We start from the raw sequence: 22,867 nt of genomic DNA on the forward strand, positions 1-22,867 counted from the left end.
TTGTAACTATTACTCATAATATTATGGCGACTGGGTTCATAATTCCACTGCTTCCCATCTACTGTACCTGTATTTTCGTGGTTTCTTTTGTGTGTGTGTGTGCATCCTGCCAGCGCACACACTGACAGCAGGAAACTGAAACATGTTGAGGGTTGAGAGAGGCAGTAAGACCCAGAGGAGGAGCAGAGAGAGAGAGAGAGAGCGAGAGAGAGAGAGAGAGAGAGAGAGAGAGGGAGAGGTGGGAGGAGAGAGGAGGAGGAGGGAGTGTTCACTCTCGGCTCTATGCGTTGCGGCTCACGGTGTTGGCTCGCCAGTGTGTGTCTCAGCCTGCCGGCGCGAGTGTGTGCATCGGTGCGTCGCTGAGTGTGCGAATGTGTGTGTGACTCCAGCGCTCTCTCTGCGTACGACAGGTGGAGATGACATGACTGCGCTCGAGAGGAAGAAAGGGAAGGACCTGTAAGGACTTTACACACAGACACACACACAGACAGACACACACACACACGTGAACACACTCACCTTTTCTCCTACATTCCCTCACACACACCTTTAAATTCCTGCACTCCTCAGTTCAGGCAAAAGATAAGTTGTTGAGTGTGTGTGTCTGTGTGTGAAAATGCTCTTTTTCCAGCAGCTTATCACTCAGCTGACTCCATGTGTGCACAGCGGACAACTCAAATACACACACACACACACACACACAGAGAGAGATCCTGACTGTTATTTTTGATGCCTGCAGACGCGGTCAGCAAGTGTTTCTGCGTCCTGATGAGAGTTCAGCTCCAGCCCTGACTACCAGACAGTCCACCACGTTGTCCGAACAACTCCAGGTAGGATTCACTCTTCTTCTTCTTCTTCACTACTCTCTTGTCCACGCTGTGTGAAAAACAGGATGCTATATGCTTCACGCCCTCTGCCCTCTTCTCTTTTCCTTCTTCCTGTTAGTTTTTTTTCTTTGGCCAGTTTGTAACAACTACAGGTAGACTATAGTCTGTATACATTCACCTCAATACACTCAACACTCCTGGTTTTCTTTTTAATCAAATCAGTTATAAATCCCTGTTTTGTTCTTTTGGTCCCTTGATCTCCTTTTTAATTTTCCTTACACTCACACGCACACACACTCACACACACTCACACACACATACACACACACACACTCCTGTCCTCTTGTTATTCTCTCACCGTTCTCGTTTTGGAGAAGGATGGACTTGAGTCTGGAGGAGGTAAGTTTCAGCTCCTGTTGCTGTCTTTCTCCGCTGATTGAGTCGCTGAGATACTTATTACTTGCCTGGGGCTTCTGTTTGTGTGTGTGTGCGTGTGTGTGTGTGTTTGTGTGTGAGGGTTCAGATAAAAGACGGCTGGATAAAACATAAAACAGCAATAAACATGAAAGGTAGGAAATTAAAGGCAGCGTCATTTTTGTTTGATTGGCGGATGTGTGCTTGTGCACCATCTCTATTTGTGTGTGCTACATGCAAGTTCGTGTGTGTTTTAGTTTTTCAGTTGAGTTGATACAATTTGTTCTTGCAGTCCCCAGAGCAGTAAGCCTCATTTTGATGTTTTTTTGCCCCTTCGTTTCTTTTTCGCTCCGTCTCACTCGCTCTTTTGTATGACTTGTGGCACACAAGCAGATACCTCAAAATTGCTGCTCTCGTATCCTCACACGTGCCGTCAAGCAGAATTAGTTTGAGACCATGTGTGTGTTTGTGTTTGTACACAATATGAGAATGGCGTTTGTGTGTGTGTGTGTGTGTTTCACTTGTGTCTTACATTGCAGAGGGATTTAATGTTATTGGCAGCAAAACAGAAAAAAAATATTTGATTGGCTGCCAGTGTCGACATGTTCTGCACAGACCTAATTACCTCAACAGATACACACTTACTGTGACGCAGGCACGTGTGTGCGCACATTGATGACACACACACAACCCTACCTGCACAAATGTTGTCATTTATATGAAAGAGATGAAGATGAAGAGACAATATTCACTGTGAAGAAATACTTATTTATGTCAGTGTGTCATTAATATACATAAACATTTAATTATATATTACAGTATATACTCTGTATGGTACAGTGTGTGCATGTGTGTGTGTGCTTGTATTTGCATGCAGTGCATCTCAACAAGTTTATCAACATAACTTGAAATTTCACAAGCGCCCATAATAACAGTCTCTTGTGTGTTTGATTGTGATGGCCATTTGTTTTATTCATTTGACCTTTATATATACAGGCTACATTGTGTGTGTGTGTGCGTGTGTCTGTCGTTACAGTGCTAATGGACCTCTGAGTCAGCCCTCCACATATGCATTTCCACAGTCGGGTTACGTTGCTGAAAGTCTTGCCCGACTGCATTCCTCTCTTACAGCCTTTCTGTGTTTGTTTCTGACGGTCCGTTGCTGAAGCGTCACCAGTACTGTAATCCTGTCTGATTAGGCTGTTGTGCAGTGTGTGCAGCGCCACCTGCAGGAGCTGCCTGACAGAATTTGTTTATGTCTCGAAGATGCGTTTAGAGGAATGAATTCTGCATTTGTTTTACAGTCCTTGTTTCCACGAAAAGGTTTTGGTAATGTCACGACTCTCATCCTCTGATCCGACGGATTAAGATTTCTGTGAATGCGAGCGTCTGATTGTCTACAAATGCTCTGCGTGTGTCCTGAATATGTGCGATTGTGTGACCCTTGCTCTTCTATGTTTGCACAGCATGTAGGTGTGAAAGCGATATACTGTATGTATGCATGTATGTCTGTGTGTGTGTGTGTTGATTTTTGCATGCGTGTGAGCCAATGAGGCAGTAAAAGCAGCAGGTTAATCTCTTCTCAGTCTCCAGCAGAACAGATGTGAGGATTAATTCGTCAGGGAATCGGGGGTGGTGCTTACGTGCTTGTGTGTCTGTGAGGGAGAGATGGCCCAGCTTCACTAAAATTCAACAAAATAAGTGTTTGCGCAGATATCATTTATATATTTTATAAGCTCTGCTGTTCTGGGTGTTTGTTTGTGGATGCAAATGTATTCTCGGTTTCATAACTGTTCGTATTCACACATACTGAGCCTTTGCTGCTGTACTGTCTGCGCCGTTTGTGAGAGGCTCAACAAGTGTGTGCACCTCTAAAAGCAACACTTGGGGACAGGTGTGATTACCCTCAGCTCCTCGACAATTATCCGCATCTCTCCTCCTCATCTCCCTGCACAGATGTCTCTACATTTTCTTCTCATTTAGTAACGATTGTGTGCTAAAAGCTATGGAAAATTCCTGTGCTGAATACTGAGGTGGAAAAATTTGAACATAACAAACGCAACTGCACAGCACGCAATTATGTCTGTGTGTGTGTGTGTGTGTGTGTGTGTGTGTGTGTGTGTGTGTGTGTGTGTGTGTGTGTGTGTGTGTGTGTGTGTGTGTGTGTCCAGGAACGCTATACTGTACAGTAGCGGCCCAGATAGATTGACCCTAATGACATGAAAGTGTTTCTGGCTGATGGAGTAGGTTTAGCCTCCTAAACTGTGTACTCTATAGGGTTATAATTTTCAGTTTGGGGACAGGAGCAACTGTGTGCTCTGATCTCACTGCTGGAGGAAAATGAAAAGAGAATTTTTTCACGGGAATAAAAAACAAGTGGCACATTGTGATGACTATTGCATTAGTTGCACTTTGTGTGTGTCTGCCTGCGTCCTTGCACATGTCTGTCCTTTTGATTGAAAAGTTATTCTGTCGTGATCACAAACATTTGATATTATGATGCCAGATGTTTGACACTCAAGGAAATTAATTGTATTTCTCCATCTCATCATATTTTCTTACCACTTTTTCCTGAGATTTTATACCAACTGTGCAAGTTTCCTTTTTAAACAAAATACTTTTCTGTATGTGAGCAGGTAGACATTCATAGTCTTGCTCAATGACATGCAGCTGAGCTGTCGATGTAGCTACTGACAGAGGGATCTTCTGTCAAAAATGTATACTATTATACATTTATCGACTCACATACTGAATAAGAATTTAGTCATTTAGAATTAATGTAAACAGATATTAGATAAGATTTGCTTCCTGGAAATGACTCCACTGATTTTACACATTAAGTGTACACGTGTGTTTACAGATCTTGGGGAGTACTACTGCTATGTGGAAAAAAAGTAGTATTAGCGCCTTTTGTGGCTCCAGAGGAAGCTGCATGCAATCGGATAAATAGCCTCCAGTGACGTCTCTCTGTTGCATTGTGGGTAATGTAGGTGCCAAGTTTTGAAAGGGAAGAAAATGTGTTGAATAAAAAAGGTGATATCTCTGGTTCTGCTGTATCAGTTTTGATAATTTGTTTTAAAACTGTCCATTCAGTGTTAGAGTATTGCAATGCTAGACCAGTGGACTGCTTTTCAAAACCTGGCACCTACATCACCCAAAATGCAACTTAGCAACAGAATAACATCACAGGAGGCAGGAGGTATTAGATTAAGTGCAGCTTCCTCTGGAGCGACTAAAGACTTTATATAACTTTTTTACACGTATGCAGTAGTACTCCCCTCCCAGTCCTGTGAACACACTTTAATGTGTAAAATTGGTGAAGTTACACTTTAAAGTCACTGAAAAGCATAAAATTAAGAGATCACTTTGTTAAAAACTACACCCTTAACAGCCAAAGTCTGATTCCATAAGCCAGTGGAGCTCCCAATAACATCCACATTTTCACAAACTCAAAGGTAAGTAAAAGAAATCACATAATAAAATGAAATAAAATAGAAACATAGACTTGTAGTTAAAACAAACAATCAAAATCAAATACAAATATGAATAAGGAGGAACTTAAGACATAAAGAAATGTAACAGTTTCTCCCTAAAGATCTGACTCAGTAATTTCAGCCTTGTGTTAAACTGTCAGTGTGTATTTCTTGTCTACTCTGCTTTTATCCTCAATGTGAGTACCAGCAGTCTGATATGCAGCAGTAAGCAGTCGACACAGAGCTTGATATTCAGCACATTTAGTCGAACATACACACACACACAGCCGCGGAGCCCAACATCGTTGAGCACTCGATGCTTGAGATTGAAACAAATTATCTCCAATGGCTGCACAAAACAAGTGACCTATGTAGGTAGTATACCACTGCACCATATGTGAAGTGGTGGAGGAGCCACTACAGGGAAAATGGTTTAACTCACCAGATAATATTGTATAACATAACCCTGAAAACCTGCAGAAGCAATGTTCTCTGTGAAGACTCAAGTGGACCTAGACAGCCACGCATGTTTCCAATTATCAGTCACAACTTACAGTAAAAATATATTTATTTAGAATAAATGTTGCACATAAATACATTTTTTAAATGAAGTGAATGTGCTTTGATTCAGTTTTATGCAACAAAATCTCTTATAAAGTGAAAAGTGAACCATATCTGTATATGATTAAATAGAAATAAAAATGTAGGTCTTCTAGCTTAAAGGAATAGTTCACTCTAGAACGAAATTCAGTCATTATCGACTCACCCTCATGCTAATGAGAAGTCCGGTGTAGTTTCTTATTCCTCAAAGTGCAGCTGGAGACCCGCGGGGTTACCCTCCTGCAGCAAAAATCCATATAACGGGCGTAAATGGTGCCCGAGACGAAAAGGTCCATAAAACTACACAAAAACTTTTTAATATTCCTCCATACTGCTCGTCCGCTGCAATCCAAGTGTCCTGAAGTGGCGACATCCAGAGTTTACTCGAAACAATGTCATTAAGTACATTTTTTGCTCGGTCACTCACAGCAGGATGTAAATACCGGTGTGTATCTATCGCAAGTTCTCATTGATCTTGTCCGGCGCGGCTTCCGTACAAGCGGCTGTGAGGGAGACTCGCGTGCACACGGGAGCGTGCCTCCAGGCAAATATAGTATAGTGACTGTTTAGGCTAGAAAAATGTACTAAATGACGTTGTTTCGAGTAAACTCTGGATGTCGCCACTTCAGGACACTTGGATTGCAGCGGACGAGCAGTATGGACCTTTTTTTTCCCGGGCACATTGACGCCCGTTATATGGATTTTTGCTGCAGGAGGGTACCCCCGCGGGTCTCCAGCTGCACTTTGAGGAATAAGAAACTACACCGGACTTCTCATCAGCATGAGGGTGAGTCGATAATGACTGAATTTCGTTCTAGAGTGAACTATTCCTTTAACCGGTTTGATCCATTGTGTAGTGAACATATCAAGCTCCAATATCACCTGCCACTGTCACTCTTGCAATTTTTATCTCCCAAGTGCGAGCTTCTCCCCTCGGTTTTTATTGCATCGATCGCTGTTGACTTGAATTAAATTATCGGGAGCAGGATCTGTAACGTTCTACAGTTCTCAACATCGTTCTTCGGTCATTTATCGATTGTGAACGTCGAGGGACTCGGTGATAACAGGTAAGGCGTTACATGCATGAGTAGTAGCTGCAGCAGTGGAGAAAGTGCAGTGACTTGACAGCTTCACATCGATCGTCCAGCAGCTGATGGAAGTAGGCGAGCATGGTTGGTGCATCAGCTGATGCAGTTGTTCAGGGGTGTGTGTGAAGACACTTGCAGACTTTGTTTTAGTTTGTGTATTAAATCTGGAAAGGTTCAGGATTATGTCCAGACAAAGTTTGTACATGCACATAAACTGTATTTTTCCAAGTATTTGCATACATCTTTTGTTTACATTTCATTCATTTTTTCCCCTTCATTTGGACATTTAAATACCAACCACATGCGCTATGCAAGTTTAACTCAAGCCCTCTTCGTTGCACCAAAAACACTGGATAGAATAGAGGCAGACAGGAAACTAACCAGATGGACTTCCAGAAGTAAACAAAATAAATCAATAATAATCTAGTAAATAAAACAGGAGATATCAGCCCTGTGTATGTGTAGAGTTTCCTGGATCTGTTTAGTTGGACCTACTTTCTTGATGTTTTGAACCAGAAGGTTAATAGATCAGTTTAAGTGTGTGTGACATATTGTTATATTTGACATTATTAAGTGTTAATAATTATTATGCTATTAGCATTTTGCTATTGTAGCTGGTCAAAGTGGAAAGGCTTCATTGCATATTGGGCTTAAGTCTAACTCATTTGTTTATTGTATCCTTTTCCCTGCTGTGGTGGCATTTGTCCTGTCACAGAGCTCACAGTGGATGAATGATGCAAATCCAAGCACAGGTGAGGGAGTGTTTTACATTACAGGGGGCACACCCGTAGGGTTCAAAGCGATGAGGAGAAATTTACACAAGTAGAAACCAGTGGGCTTCGCCTGCCGTGGCACTTTGAATCACATATTCTGATAAATGACCACTGACACAAGGGCACCTTCACATCCCAGCAACCCTCTGAGAGTGCTGTATATATACGTGTGTGTGCGTGTGCGTTTGTCAGGGTTAGTGTTTTCTCCTTGATAAATGGAGGGTATTATTCAGCGCTGCTGAATTTTATCTCAAGTGGATCCCTGCAGGGTATTGAGCAAGCTCCTTCTTTTTCTCCTTGTGTATGTGTTTGTGTGCACATGCCTACACAGTCCACCACTGTACATGCACCTATCTGCAGGTAAATATACAGCGTGGCTGTATATTTGCTGCAAGCAGAGTCCCTGCTGATCTAAACTTCAAAGAGTACAAGAAGGCATTTCAGTGATCTACATTGATTCAGTTTGCAAGCTAATAATCATGACACGTTCACCGTCTGTTGCCTGAGTTAATATAATTAAAAGCAAAGCATGAGGGCACAGCAACTAACAATCAGTGCAGATACACACTAAGAGGCTGCACACAGTGTTGCAGTGGGTTATTTTATAATAATCAGGTTCTTACAATTTGTTTGTTTTAGTTTTTGGCTTTTTTGTTTTAGCTCCTCCTGTCCATATGACAATGTGAACTCCAAATTGCTCCAAATGCCCAACATTCTCACTCCTAACTTGGCAAATATGGCCGCTCGGCCTTTCTGGCCTTTAAGCTTCAAGCTATGACACTCTACTTACTTACTTCTCTAGCGTTGGTGTTACACACGCATGGCTCCACGGTCAAGTTAGGCACAAAAACTACTTTCAGGTCTGGACTTTCAAAATAAATCTTGCAGGCAAAAATTAGCATATAATGACTTTTGGAAGGTTATTAGCGTTTAAACAGTCGGGATTTGGTTAGTTTAGGTACCAAAACTACTACTACTACTTGGGTTTAGGCACAGAAGCTACTCAGGTTTAGGAAAACACCCTGCTTTTGTGTAAGTTCGTTCAGTCACATAACTTAAGTTGCTTCTGTTACGTAATTTATGTAAGTTAACTTTAGCAACTTAACTTAAAAACAAATTGAATGTACACTTGGTTATACATTGGATATGTAGTTTACCACCCCTATTACTATGCTGAGGGGCGCTTCGAGGGTAGCCACAGCGTCAAACTTGCAGTAGAAGTGTAGGGCCACTGACCAGGCTGCTGTATTTGATGGTTGGGAGTGAGAACTGTCTGAATGGTAGCTCGCTTCCATCACTGTGTGTTTGTGTGTGAGTGGATGAATCAGAGGCAAGTGATAAAACACATTGGGATGGAAGTGCTATATAAATGCAGTCCATTTACTTGTCCATTTACCATACACTAAAGAATTCGTCATTTTGGCTTGACTGAACATTACGTATTTTATGGTGATAAAACTATTTTTTCCCACCTTTTCTCCACTTTGGATTCCCATTTCACTGCAGTCCTCGTCTATTTTAACTCTACCTTTGGCCATATGTGTGTTTTAAACCCGTGATCCATGTGACCCATGATCAGTTTTGTTTTTTTTTGGATCACATGACAAATTAATTAACCTTTATACAGATAAAGTAAGATCCATCCTTGGTAAAACATTCTGTGGAAAGATGAAATGACAATTAAAAAAACCCACAGCAGTAAAACCACAGGGCACAATGTGAATTTATTGTGTGTCAAAGAAAATTTGACAAGTGCAAACAGATACATTTCTTAAGGCTGAGGTAGACTGGGAGACATTTTCAGAACAGTTATTTGTTTTGTTGTTTTCTACTGTGAAATTGGCAAGTAAAGATCAATGAAAGTCCAAAAAGTTTTCATCCAGCAAGTTTTATTGGTATGTACAGTGTAAGTAAAGTGCAAATGATTTATTCTTCTATTGTATAGACTAGTTTATAGTACATTGAGTCTGTCTCTAGCTAATTCATCCATTGCCATGCCTGAGCACAATGAGAGAAATGAAGTTGAGAGGTGGCGGGCTGGAAGGCAAATTCATCGCTTCGAGCAAAATAGAAGAAAGAAACAACTGATGAGTCATTGTTCACCTCATGTAGGCAGGAAGATTGCTTCTGCAACGATTTCTTAAAGTGGCACTCACACAGAATCAAACATGCCTTTGTATTCTTGAAAGGTGCAGTAGCTTTAAAAAGTTTTGGAGAACAGCTGTAGTGGGCTTGAATCCTACATGTCCATATTGTAAATCTACAGATAAACTTGGTGTTTATAGAGACAGGTTTTGTCAGTCCCTTGTTTGATGATTCATTGTTCCCAGTCGGGCTCATCTTTTTTGGTTAAAACTCACATTTTATGTCCTTACACACGTTGTTGTTACCTGCTTCGAAGGAAACTGGTCACCATGGTTACAGAAAAAGTGGTCCATCCTTTAGTAATAAAAAATGAAAAATGATAGAGAAAAAAATGCAGATGAGTTACTGATAATAAGCCCTATAATTAGGTTAAGGAATAGCCAATTGAGATTTTGGAGGTTTATGAATCACTGTCATTGTGACTCACTAACTGAAAGATGTAGTGTTGCATAACTGCAAGTACACGTCTGCAAAATGAGGCATTATGGGATTTTCTAGCATAAAGTAGTAAGCACACCTTAGAAGCTGCTGTACACAGTTAATAAAAAACATATTTTGAATTCAATAACAATTCAAATAAAATGTAAAAGTAAATGTAGTTCATAGCCAGAGGGCTATACTACATATACAGACATAAATATTTCCTTTTCCATATTTCTCCCTTCATTCCCACTGCTTGTGCTACAGAAAACAACCATTTTTTACTCCACTTTCTAAAAAAAGTTGGAACAGTTCTTCGCGGTTTTCTAAGCCAATGTATGAAATCTATCTAAAACTTAAGGTGGGTGGCCTGCCCACACTCCTTTTACAAAAAAGGGTAGATGGTTTTCTCTTCAACTGGCATCGCTGCAGTAGCTCACCGCCAGCGAGGCCAAGTTAGATAAGGACGTGAGTGCAGAGGCAGGAGAGAGAGGCTGCATGAGTAATAGACAGTTTGTCAACCGCAACAACGGCTACATTAGCAGATAGATAGATAGATAGACAGATAGACAGACAGACAGACAAATTCAGGGAGGCAGTATAAAGGAGGCAGTAACCCTGGTGATGAAGGTGCACTTTCTTTTCACTCTTCATTTCTCTTTTAATATCACAGTGTGTTTTTGGAGGGTTGTTTGTGTGTTTTAGCGCTATTCTCTCTCTGTCCATTCAATTTGCGGTCCTTCCTTTGTGGTAATAGAGCATTAGTGAATGGAGGCTTGAATAGAGCGGAGAATAAAAGGCAGAGAAGAAAGAAAAGAGCCGAGGAAGTGGGTGAAAGAACAGTGAGGAAAGAGGTGTCAGTATGTGATTTCCCTGAGGGATTGAACTAAAAGAGAGGGGTGTGTCCCTTTCTATCTGACTCGCTCACACTCGTGTGTATGCGTATGTGTGTGTGTGTGTGTGGGTAGCTTCACCTACACAGTGTGCTCTTGCACCATGCCACTCTGCAGTACTGACCTTCATGTATCTCTGACATGCTCCAGTTTTCCCATTGGACAGCAATTTCAATAACCAGCCACTCCAGAAGAAGCGTGTGTGTGTGTGTGTGTGTGTGTGTGTGTGAGGGTATTTATGTGGGTGCATAAGTGTGTGTGGCAAGCACGTGCGTGCTCTTGCATGTAGGTGTGTTTTTATCACTTTATATTTGCCTGCTAGATATTTTTGTTGACTGACTTCCTTATTGATCCAATTCACACCAATAATGGATAATGATCGCCTTCCATTTCCCCTTGCACACACACTTCCCATTCCACACACACATACGGTACCACGCACACACACCTACACATTCAGGCACTCAAACTTACACTTAAAATTTTCCATAGGCACAGAGGTCATCATCCCTCAGGCTTATGTACCTTTTACTCTAAAAGCTCAGCTGCATCAAGAGGGATACATTGAGACATGTGAGTGGCTTTTAGATATCCCTGTGGGGAGACTGACAGTTAACTGAAAGGGCAAAATGAGCTTCTGTATCTCTGCGGACAGTCAATGTAAAAATGATCCAAACACTGTCAAGATATTTCATTTACAACTGCATGTAGATTCCAACCAAGATTTCTGTACATGCACGTATTGTTAACTCACACAATTAACTATAAACGCTTAATGAAAAGCACTTCATGAATATTTATGTGTGTGTAAATGTGTTCATCCGTCTGTTATTTCATGCAAGAAAACTTTATTAGTAATAAAACAATAAAATGTTCATTTAGGGGGAATACCACATAACTTTAATGTCTCCACTGTAATTCTGGCCATGAAACTTAATAATTTATCATTCTTCTTTCTCTCCACTGTGCAAAAATAATTTAGGTTCTTGTATGGAGCCTGTACTAATTATTCACTTTAGTCGCAGCATCCCACTTTCAGACGAGGCCCACTTGGAAAGTTTCTCAGAGATACTAGAGTGAATAATTGTGTCCCTCATCCTAAAAGAAAAATATAAAATTTCTCCATTAAAGGCCAGCCCGTCCTCAGCAGAAAAACGACCATATAGGTTAGCAGTGCAAACACCTAATTACTACCCACATTTACATTTATCATTAGGCAGCAACCTTTACTGGTCCATCTAATTATTACGGCCGCAAAGGGGGAAGTCAAGAGTGTAAGAGCGCCAAAGTTTGCATAATGAAGACTTTCACTCAGGAAATGAGCTAAGTTCGATGCTGTAGTTACCCCTGTAGCGCCCCATAGTGCAGTAGTATAAAGAGCAAGAAAAGTCCAAGTCAACTGGGGTGGTTGGATTGGTCATTTATAGGACTTTTCCTTCAGAGACCAGCATTGGCATCCCGTTGGTGACCAAGAGCAAAGAGTGATTTGTTTTTTATTTATGTAACGTAAGTAAGTTGACATACGTAAATTATGTAACTGATGTCACCGTATGTTTTGCGAGATTGACATCATGTACGTTACATCACTTACATTACTTACGTTGTGTTACTTGTGTTACTTATGTTACTTACATTATGTCGCTTGTATTTAGTTATTTTAACCCAAAGTATGATCTTTTCTCAACCCTAACCAAGTAGTTTTTGTGCCTAACCTTGACCAAACCAAACCATATTATGACTTGTGACTTAATAAGAAGTCATAAGTCATAACGTTAAGGAATGGGGATGTGATGATTAAGGCAATTCAAGCATTTGTGTAGCTTGATTATCAGTCACATACACGGTCTCATGTCAGTCTTCGAAGTGGTCAAAGTTATTTTCTGTCTGCTTGAGCTCCTCATCACAAAAGTCAGTGACAGGGGTCATTCCTTGTTGCTTTGCAATTGATTTGTCTCTGGTCCGTAGATAAAAGTGTGCTAACTTGACACTTTCAGTCCTGACTAATTCTAAAAGACACAAAACTATTTCCAGTCAGAAATATCATCAGTAACAGTATATTGGGGCAGTATGGTAACTCAACTGCTGTTGCTCCCCTTGACTTTTAAAAAATACAATAGATGGAAACTTCAAACTTTTGACTGATCTCTAACGCTTTGCAGATGACGCATCACTGTCCAGTGCACTCATGTTGCTGGATGATGAGGATTTTTTTAGATGGTGGGTGGGGTTGTTGGTCACAGTCATCGGATCAAAATGTCACGGAGGAAAGGGAGCCCTTCCTCTGTGTCACAGCTCAGCACACGCTCTGACAGCTTGACAGTCAGAGTTTGAATGGGAGGTAAAGCAGCCAGCCGCCGTGTGCGTTGAGGCATCACCATCGGCATTTCAGCTGCATGAAGGTGTCTCTACAGAGTAGCTCATGCAGCACCGGCATCATTATAAAGCGTTTTGATAAGCAGCCAGAGCCTGAGGGTGTAGCTGCACGTTGATGCAAAGGATATGACAGTTATGATGGTTGTATCAGTGATAACACAAAGATTTGTATGGTTGAAAGAGTTGTGAAATTGAAGCACTATGTTCCTCTGATAGGTAGATCATGAAGTCGCACACAGCTCCAGGCTGAGGTTGAGTCCCATTTGCTGCTGTGACTCAGGGTAAATGAACCAGTCAGACGCTTCAAGATGCACAATGATTAAAGTTTTTGATCAATGGAGAAAAGTTTGAAAATTTTTTTTGGGAATAGAATTTTGTGAAGTGTACCTGCAGTAAAAGGAATGTGACGTGACATTTAAATCACATTATTTCTTATGGAGCTAACTTTTGGCTGTGAAAACACTTTTCATGCATGTGAGTTAAATTAGTTCTGTGTATTATGTGAGATATACTGCACCTTTGAATGCATCTGGTGAAGCACTTGGACCCTGTGTGCTCAAACTGAAGTTGCAGCTGTGTTATTGTGAGGTTTTGATTTTCTCATATCTTTTGTTTGGGTCCATTTTTGAAAATCAATCTTAAATGAATTATAAAATTAACTTGCAGAAACCCCTAACTACAGTTTGTACAGAAATTCTGTTTAAAGCCCAATTAAGGTGACTTATTTTCAAGGAGTCGACACAAGCATTTCATTGTTCAGTACTTTCACTTTGAAGTATATAAATTACAGGTACAAACACTGCTACCAGGGTGGGCCCTATTATGCTGAATGCTGATTAGCAGCCTTTTGTCAGCTGTAAATGCGGTCTGGCAATCGGCACTTTGATATGTGCATTTTCAAAGCAACAGGAGACAGCTAACAATGCTGCAAAGAGCCGGCGTATCAGTCAGAACAGCTGAAAAATCAATTGAAAAGTCAAGACCGGCAGTTTGAACAATCATGACAGGAAACACAGACAATCTGCACTTACAAAACGAAGCTAACCAGAGCAATTGATGATTGATTAACTTCAAAATGATCCTTTTCCAGAGTTTATTTTGTCTACCCTCTGCAGTTGGACCTGATTTAGACATGAACACATCTGATCCGGACTGACACTGAAGTTTTTCAGCCTGTCTATGATGCAACTTAGCAGCTCGTCAACCAAAAAATGTTAATGTCACCTCTATATTAAACTGTCATATTTGTCTGTCTTTTTCTCTCACCATGTCTTTTATCTGTTTTTTCTGCTTCTTTTTAGCATGCAGACGAATTACATCCATTTCCTTGACAACTCGATACACTTGAACTTCTCATAATTGCAATCTTTCTTCTGAAAAGTCCTGACACGTCGTGTTTCAGGGGCTAGGCCGCAATCCCCGTCCAAGTATGTAACTGCTGAACCACTTGACAGGCGTGTAGAAGGGAGTGTGTGTCTACTGTGTCGCTCAGCGCTGCTTGATCACAGGCAAGACGTCAGATTGATGTTGACGCTCTGTCCATCTCTTGAGTCCGTCCCTTATGTTACTTGTGGGCCACTGGCTTGTTCCCTCCAGCACTTCAGCCTCGATTTTTAATATTACACGCACTCAATTTATCAATATTACAGGTAGTTTCAGCTTGAGTGTGTCTTGAAAATTAAATAAAACCGGAGGCAAACTGACAGACCCAGACTGAGTGGCATAAAATTGAGCTAATGTGTTCCAGCCTTAGCTAATCCTGTTTGACCCTGCAGAGGAAAACAGAAAAATGATTATTTTTCTTTTCCACTCATGCCATTTTACATTCACATTTTAATTGAACTAAATGCTTCCTAAGGGCTGCGATATCAAATGAAAAATAAATGACAGAATTTAATTCAGTAAGAGGACCGATGGGCTGCTTGCAAAGGAACATACTCGGTGCACCATGTTATTTCCAGACCTAAAACCCATTAAAGAAAGAAAGAAAAAACTACCATCACGTAAAATCATCATCTCTATCAAAATAAACAAACTCCTATAGCTGCCTGACCACAACTTAGTGAAGCAAACACACCCGTACATTCATTAATTGATACTTTTTAAAATTTTGAACATGTAAAAAAAATGTTGCAAAAATACAGAAAAAAACAAGAATATCAAGAAAATGAAACAAACAGTCTTCTGTAAAAATAATAATTAAGACACTTGACCTATTTCTGTCCTCGTTACATCTAATTAGCATCACATCTCTATTTTTGGCAGCAGTTTTGACGTAGAGGTTGGCGCCATATCGAAAGCATATGCTCAACCACTTCTGAGAACCAACACCGCAGGGAGAAAATTAAAGCCATGATAAATTACAAGATCACACAACCTGTTACAGTCATTTTACTGCCTGGACAAGTCAGCCGTGAACAAGTTAAACATGAGCGGAGATAATGTTCCACCTCCCGTTACTCCATTGAAATGAGTGATGATAGTGATAGTGGCCTGAAAACAAAAACATAGAAACTTTAAATTGAATTACCTTGAAATGAATAAACTGTACCGTATAGTGTTTTCTTAGGTTTATTTTTATAATTGAGTCAATCATAAGCCTGAGAAGCATCTGAAATACACAACCCCCATGGAATCGATGTAAATGATTCATGTAAGGGCAAACATGCATGATGCTTGATATGAGCTGTGGAAAATAGGAAATTGATCAGCATTTGTCATGTGTTGGGTTTTGGGCTTGAAGTTATCATTATTAATTTCACCCAGTTTATCTTTAATGTGGGAGATAACAGCACCGCAATCACTGAGAGTGTCAGGTATAATGGACTCAAAAGCCAGTAAATCAAGTAGTTCAACGTGGAATATGTTTTTGACGTGTGTATTTATTTTGTATCTCAGCTGTAATGTGATCAGTTCTGCATGTTTAACAGTCATCTAGCTTTTTTACCGCTTCATAACCGAGTTGTAACAAATCTTCTGCCATCAGTATTTAATGGTAAAGCGGTTTTACCATTATTCATAAATCTGACCATATTTTACAGTTAATTAAAACTATTATTTTACATCTTCATGGCAGGAGAATCAACCCTCACAGAGCTGTCAGTTCTTTTAATTGAAGCAAAGTAGAAGATGGAATACAAGTGTACCTAAGACTGTTGAATTCAAATGTCAATATGTGGATTTTCCTCGCAAAAAAAAGAAAAAGAAAATCAATTTTAAATCAATATCGCAGTATTTGCAGAGCCCGTTGAAAATTGTGTTTAAAGTTCATGTCATGTCTGCTGACTGTGAGTGTAAAACCCCGATAACAGACAAAATGAAAACTCAATTTAGCGCATGTCAGCAGGTAAAAAAAAAAAAAAAGAGCACACACTTGGCTCACTGACAGACGAAACAATGAAGCCTTTGAAACTGAACAGTGGTGTGTTATCCTCCTCCAGTGACTTTATGACGCAGCAAACTCAATACTGTGTTGCTGCTGCTGGGGACGAGTCATCGTTTCCAGTGTGACTACATGTGGTTAGTCATCAGTCTCTATTTAAATTACCTCGAATCAAACGTGTAGGATTTTAAAACCTCATTTTGCCATTTAACGGCACAATAGCTTCTGCAACACTTACATGGACATGTTTTGTAACTGTTACATGATTAAATTCAACTCCAGTATTCTCTCGATGCCACATTAAACCAATATTTCTTCATTTAAATCGTACATGTATGGTCTTCATTGTGCTTCTATGTATTTTTGTCTGTTTTCCTACTTTTTGTTACATGGCAAATTTACCATTTAAACACATTTGGAATACCATCATGCTTTCAAAAATGTATGAACTCGAGAGATGACATATACTGTATTATCGTTGGACAGTACCAACATCAGGCCAACTGGACCTTCGTCGTCATGTGGTTAACATTGTTAAAGGGCTGCAGTTTGGTTATGTTTAGGTACTTAAACTCCTTGGTTAGATTAAGAAAAAGATCACAGTCTGGATTCAAATAAGTAGTCGAAGTTAAATTACTTAATTTACAGTTCAGTACGTTACATGATTTCTTTTGGTTTCACTTAGCAAACAAACAGAGGTCCCCTGGGTGAAAGTCCGGGTGTGTTGGAGCCGTCCATCCACCTTTCCATCCCCATATGAAGGTTTTCTCCACACCACACCTCAATTCTTCCTTTGCTCCAGTCATAATTGCTACATCCCCTGAAGGTCGCCGCCTGACAATAAAGGTAAATATTAGTCGTACTAAGCGCCCTGCACAGACCACCAAACGGCCGTTTTTCTGGTGAGTAAGGGCTGACTGTGATGTTTGTAGTTCTCATAGTGTGATGAGCCGACAGGAGGTCCATTTACATCACTGTTACATTTTCAATAAAGATAAAGTAGATAATCATTTTGTGAACTGACCCCATCTTATAAAAGCTTTTACAGTATTTACTGTTCTCGATGGTCACTGTGGGAGAGCTCTTTTATTTCTGTGTTGTGCCACAAACTCTTTTCCTGAAGTGTTTCTGCTGCTGCTGCTGTGTCTTCACTTGGATCCCACGCCAGAAAATAACATTTTGCTTTCTGTGGATTATTTTTGCTATTGTTGGTCTTGCCAACACTGAAGCCTTGAATGGGATTGCAAAGAATACAAGTAATTTATTCAAATAAATTCATCCAGAACCGATGCATACAGAAATATGATTGATAATTTATTAAATGATAACTATCAAATAATTATAAAGAGTGTATACATCAGTCTGTCTCAATCAGATGATCATTGTGATGTCTGACGAATACAAGGGATTTGTCTGATGATGTCCCGTAATTAACTTTTCCTGGAATAACTACTTTATCTCCATCATTTCCCTGAATCCCTTTCAGCTTAATTTACAGTTTTAGCTTCAGTTTTTCTCCCCTCAACATGCAGCCAGAGAGCACAGTGACAACACTCATAAAATTGTGATAATAACAGCAATACAGGATGCCAGTTGAATAAGTGAGTGACGCACCCCTTACTCAGCAAGCTGAAACGTGTCTTGCAGTTGTATTGCATCGTTGGAGAAATCGTTATCTTCCTCGGCTAAAGGATTCTCCCCTGATAGACTGTCTGAATTTTGACTTCTGTCTTCACATCTGAGTGACAGAAAAACATGATGTCACATCACCGATGTGTTAAATCAAACGTTGAAACACTTTTCTGCTGTCGTGTTGACATTGCTTCATGTCTCGTCACATTTTGTGTCATTTTGTTAGCAGAGGTTGCACTACGAGAGAGGCAAATATACTGTCTAAAATGGCAGAAAACAGAATACAAGGTGTCACAAACCAAACCTGTCTAGAAATTATGATTTTATACTACTGATTTGTTTTCTGAATCACATTTTATCGTGACACTAAATATTTGCCTTGATTATCTCCTGGCAACATATTTTCTGTCTCTGCTTCATTTATGTATAGCGCACATTTTCAAAACAAGGTGGTTGGATGGATGATGGGAGAACAAAGCACAGGACTTTGATGGTTTTGATTAAATATTAAAGTGAAGATGTCCTGCCTTATTCAGTTCCTTATTCCTTTAACTGCTAATTTAACCAAGATCATGAACTCTGCCTGACCTCAGCAGGCAATCACACTGAGACTAGCCAGCATAACTATTGTTTTCTTACGGCACAGTGTGCCCGGTATGTGCATCACTCTTGTGTCAAACATTGCATTTTCCCAGCTTGTTTTGGAAAATGAAACATTTTCAACTTCTCACTGTAAGGCGTTTATTACATATAATGGCCGGTTGCGCACATAGCCTCCATTCCACAGGCGCACCAGGCTGGTTCGCCCAAAACAGTCTTTTCTTAGGTGTTTTTGAAGCACCCATGCCCCACAGAGTCTCTGCTCGGTGATCAGGTGCTCCAACATTTCTTTAGTATCAAAAGAAAAAGAGCTGAGTCGTTAGTTTGAAGTACAATAGCTGCCGTGTGTGCTCAAGCTTAGATCCAACAGTTGATTGTCTCCCAAGTGGTAATCAGGGTATTACTCTAAACTGTGGTTAATTAATTAAAGAGCCAGTTAACCAAAGGTCAGTGACCCTTTTTGTGATCACTACACAATCTTTGGGGTTTGTTTTCTTTCACCATTGTTTCCTGTACCTGCTTCCTCTTTCACTTCCTCCAGTCAGTTTCATCTCTTTCTTTATCTGTGTCCATCTGTGTCTCTGTGTCCTCCTCCCAGCATGCACTTACAGTATGCATCACCGGGCCTGTCAAGCCTTTACAGTTAATTATCCGCCTCTTCCAAAGAGCTAATCTTAATGTTTACCCTGGCATTGATTAGCCAATAGCAGACAGGTGGCCATTGATTAAAGCACCAATTGTATGGCTCCCTGGAGAAACGGGCTCGAGGACAGTTGCAGGCCACATAAAATGCACACGTATACAGGAAGAGAGCAGGCAGACAGACAGGCAGAGAGACAGACGGGCTGGCAGCTGCGAAGATAGATCACAATAAAAGAGGAAGGCACAGACAAAGCAAACAGAAACGTCCTGTAATATAATAATCATGATCACATTACGACGTTTTATTATGATATTTTGTTACAGCACCTTATTACTATGCTGACAAAATCACATTTATGCCGCAGATCAAATATATTTAAAGCGGCTGGCACCTGTGCTGAGCATGGTAAGCAGACACACACACAAATACGGACTCTCGCAGGCACAAAACAAGACGCACACACACTCAGGCGGCAGTATGCTAAACAGCAGGCCTGTTTCATTAAATCGGATGAGAATGAGATGACATGTTATCTATTCTAATCACACATTGTGACTCTGAAATCTTAGACAATACAACTAACATGCAGTACACTTCCGGTGTGTGTGTGTGTGTGTGTGTGTGTGTGTGTGTGTGTGTGTGTGTGTGTGTGTGTGTGTGTGTGTGTGTGTGACGGTTATTAAATGGGCTTTGTCTTGTTCTGCTCCTCAGGAAATGAACCTGACATTACTCATCTATCAGGACCACTAACGCTCCTCTCATCTCTCCCCTCTTCTTATCTTTGCCTCATCCCACTGTCTCTCCTTCATCATCCCATTTTCTAAAATTTTTCCTCTCTCACTCACTTTCTGTCCTCTCCTTCTGTCTGATATGCCTCATTCTCCCTCTTGCTCTTACCCGATTCATCTTCATATCCCGCCCAACTCTCTCTGCATATGCTCCGTCTTTTCTCGTTTCCCCTCATTTTTTTGTTTCCTCCACTCCCTGCTGTGCATCACTTTCTTCTCTCTCCTCCCTCCATCTGCTTTATTTCCCTTTTTTCTCACTTTGTCTCCTCTTCTATCCATCGCTAGATCTGTACCTCTCCATCATTCTCTCCTGCCCCATTCTTCTTCTCTTACTTATCTTTTAAACAACCCCGTTCACCAGCACAACCATTCTTCTTGGGTGCATTCAAGTGCACTGAACCCTCTGATAAAATGTGTGCAGTGTCAGTTTCTTAATCCCTCATTTTTCTCACTGCCTGCTCATAGCAGCTTGAACGTGTTCCACATTGCTTGATTTCAGTTTGTCTGACGAGTTAACACCAAAGTCTGAAAGTTGCTGCAGTGACAGCTTCAGACCCAAATGACGTCACACACACATAATTGCCTCGCACAGTGACTATTGTGTTCTGCTTCCTTCCACCTCCAGTTTCTGTTTTCAATGAGAACTGACATCAAGCAGCTAATAACCAAAGCTGTAGCCGCTTATGAGACAGGTGCAAAATATTCTTCTGGCCACCCAAAATTGAGACAACCAAGGCTATTTTCACCTGTCGGTGTCAATGTGAGATTCGCCTGGAACCAGCAGCTTTGTTTGCTTCATAGAGTTTAATGGTCGATTTTAATCATAATGGCTTAACAGCTGTTTTATCAACTGTTGTCAGAGGTGGAAATGGGCTGGAACGCTCCACAATGCCATTGGGGGAATAGAAGTTGTGATGAAACAATGTTCCAGCTGAGATTTTGAATATCTAGGGAGTGGTTTTATTAGAGAAAAACTGCCTGTGTAGATATTTTCACCATCTGTAAAGTTGGTGCATGAAACGAAGCATGATTTATGGTGCATTTTTTTCCGCTCTCAGAGTCCAAGACAGGAAGAAGCACTCACATGGCACAGTCAAAACACTGATATTATAAGAGGTGGGTTGCTTGGAATCAGAATCTGACTTTATTCACCATCTCTTCTGTGTATAAGGAATTTGTTTAGCTGCCAGAACAGCAAAATGAAGAGATAAGATAGAAAAAGAATATGAAGAAGAAGAGAGACAAAAAAAAACCATAGTAGAACATTTACAATTGTAAATACTATGAATATAACCTTCTTTTAAAGGAAGGCATTTATGAATTCTTAAAGAAGTTACTTTACTCTTGCCATGTTACATTTTCACAATGTTTTATAATCCTTGTTTTGTTTCATTTAGTGTTGCCAGTTTTTAAGGCCCAATGTCTGGAAATATATTGTCTGCGTGTTTAAAACTCCCAAATAGCAATATCAGTTTTGGCCTTCAGTAGTAGCTGATCAGGTATGCTAATGTTCCTTACCCAGTGGGTCCTACGTCCTTATGCACTCTGTCTGCTTCATTTAGATTCATGAGAGCAAACTATTAAAACGAACAGAGAGCATATGTGTAAAAGTCACACCTGATGTCTCTTCTAATCAGTCAGAAAACAGGATCACTCAGGATGAAGGAGAGAGAAAGGAGAATGTGTTCCTCTGAGTGTGAATACACACTGTTGTGTCATCGAGCCTCTAATAACAATCAAGGGGAGAAAGAAGCAGCTCTTGACATCCTTTTTTTTTTCAGTGTAGCTCTCGAGATTAAAAAGGTTTGACATTTCTGATGTAAGCTAAGTGAAACAAAACAGTCGATGCTCATTTTGATTTTAACTCAAAGAAATGTTAACGTTAATGCGGTAACATCACTATACTAAAACATGTAACTTGTATTTTTATACCCAAAAGAATAAAAATTTATTTCTAATGAAAATATATTTAAGACTGACAATCGAGAAACATGCATGTGGAGGTGAGCAGCTTCTCAAAAAAATGTTTCTTCAGGTGTATTTTTCTTACATTCCTGCCAAGTATTCAGAGGTACAGGCTGGACCTCATCCAGTCAGTGATAGAAAAAATTCTAAATTCAAGGTTCACTTACGAGTCCCAAGGTCAAGAATGAACCGCCACACTCATCAAATCAGTATAATATCAGCATATTATTCTGCTCTAAGTTAAAAATTCATTATTATGCTCTGCTCATAGCAGCACAGTTTGAGGGTAAGTTATGGTACAATTATGTAAAACGTCAGAGCCAAAAGTCCCTCAGCTCAGACATGCAGCTTCATAAAACTGTTAACATGCACAGAAGTACAGACTCCAGATTCACTCTAAAATGTGTAATTACTCTCTAATTTTAGTATTTGAGTCTACAACCAGTCCCTTTCCTATGTGCCTGCTTCGCTTTGTTCCTCTTTACCTTGTTCTCTGTCAGCTTCCTCATTTTACAGCCTCGTACATGGTGTGAAGAACCACTGCAGTTCACGTAGTCATCATTTTTCTCCTCACTTACTCTGATTTACCAAATGTAGACTGTGTATAAGTCCGGACATAAGTCTGCACTTTACCAGTTATTTTAGTCAGACAACAACAACCTCCGAGTTAGCAACCTACACACTAAAAATAGCAAGTTCCCCCGAACCCTCATGTGGGATTTAGCCATGCTAATGCCAGGGCTCGCCGCCCAATGTGCAAATGTTCCACCAAAACAAGTGTCCTGCCGCCGGCAGTGTTACTGCATCATGGGCTTTGCAGCACACAAGATGACTGTGATTGGTTTCAGAGA

At 40.4% G+C, this 22,867-nt stretch overlaps 1 protein-coding gene across 1 annotated transcript in view; it reads left to right on the plus strand.

Annotated features, from left to right (window-relative positions):
- The first annotated feature begins 318 nt into the window (after positions 1-318).
- pde2a (phosphodiesterase 2A) overlaps positions 319-22,867 on the plus strand; it is a 111,860-nt gene continuing 89,311 nt past the window's right edge. Inside the window, exons 1-2 of the mRNA XM_073481618.1 lie at positions 319-456; positions 740-830. Of these exons, the coding sequence (XP_073337719.1) occupies positions 422-456; positions 740-830 (126 nt within the window). The 5' untranslated portion in view covers positions 319-421. The remainder of the gene's footprint in view (positions 457-739; positions 831-22,867) is intronic.

This window comes from Pagrus major, chromosome 2, assembly GCF_040436345.1.
Source record: "Pagrus major chromosome 2, Pma_NU_1.0".
In the NCBI taxonomy this organism is placed as follows: domain Eukaryota; kingdom Metazoa; phylum Chordata; class Actinopteri; order Spariformes; family Sparidae; genus Pagrus; species Pagrus major.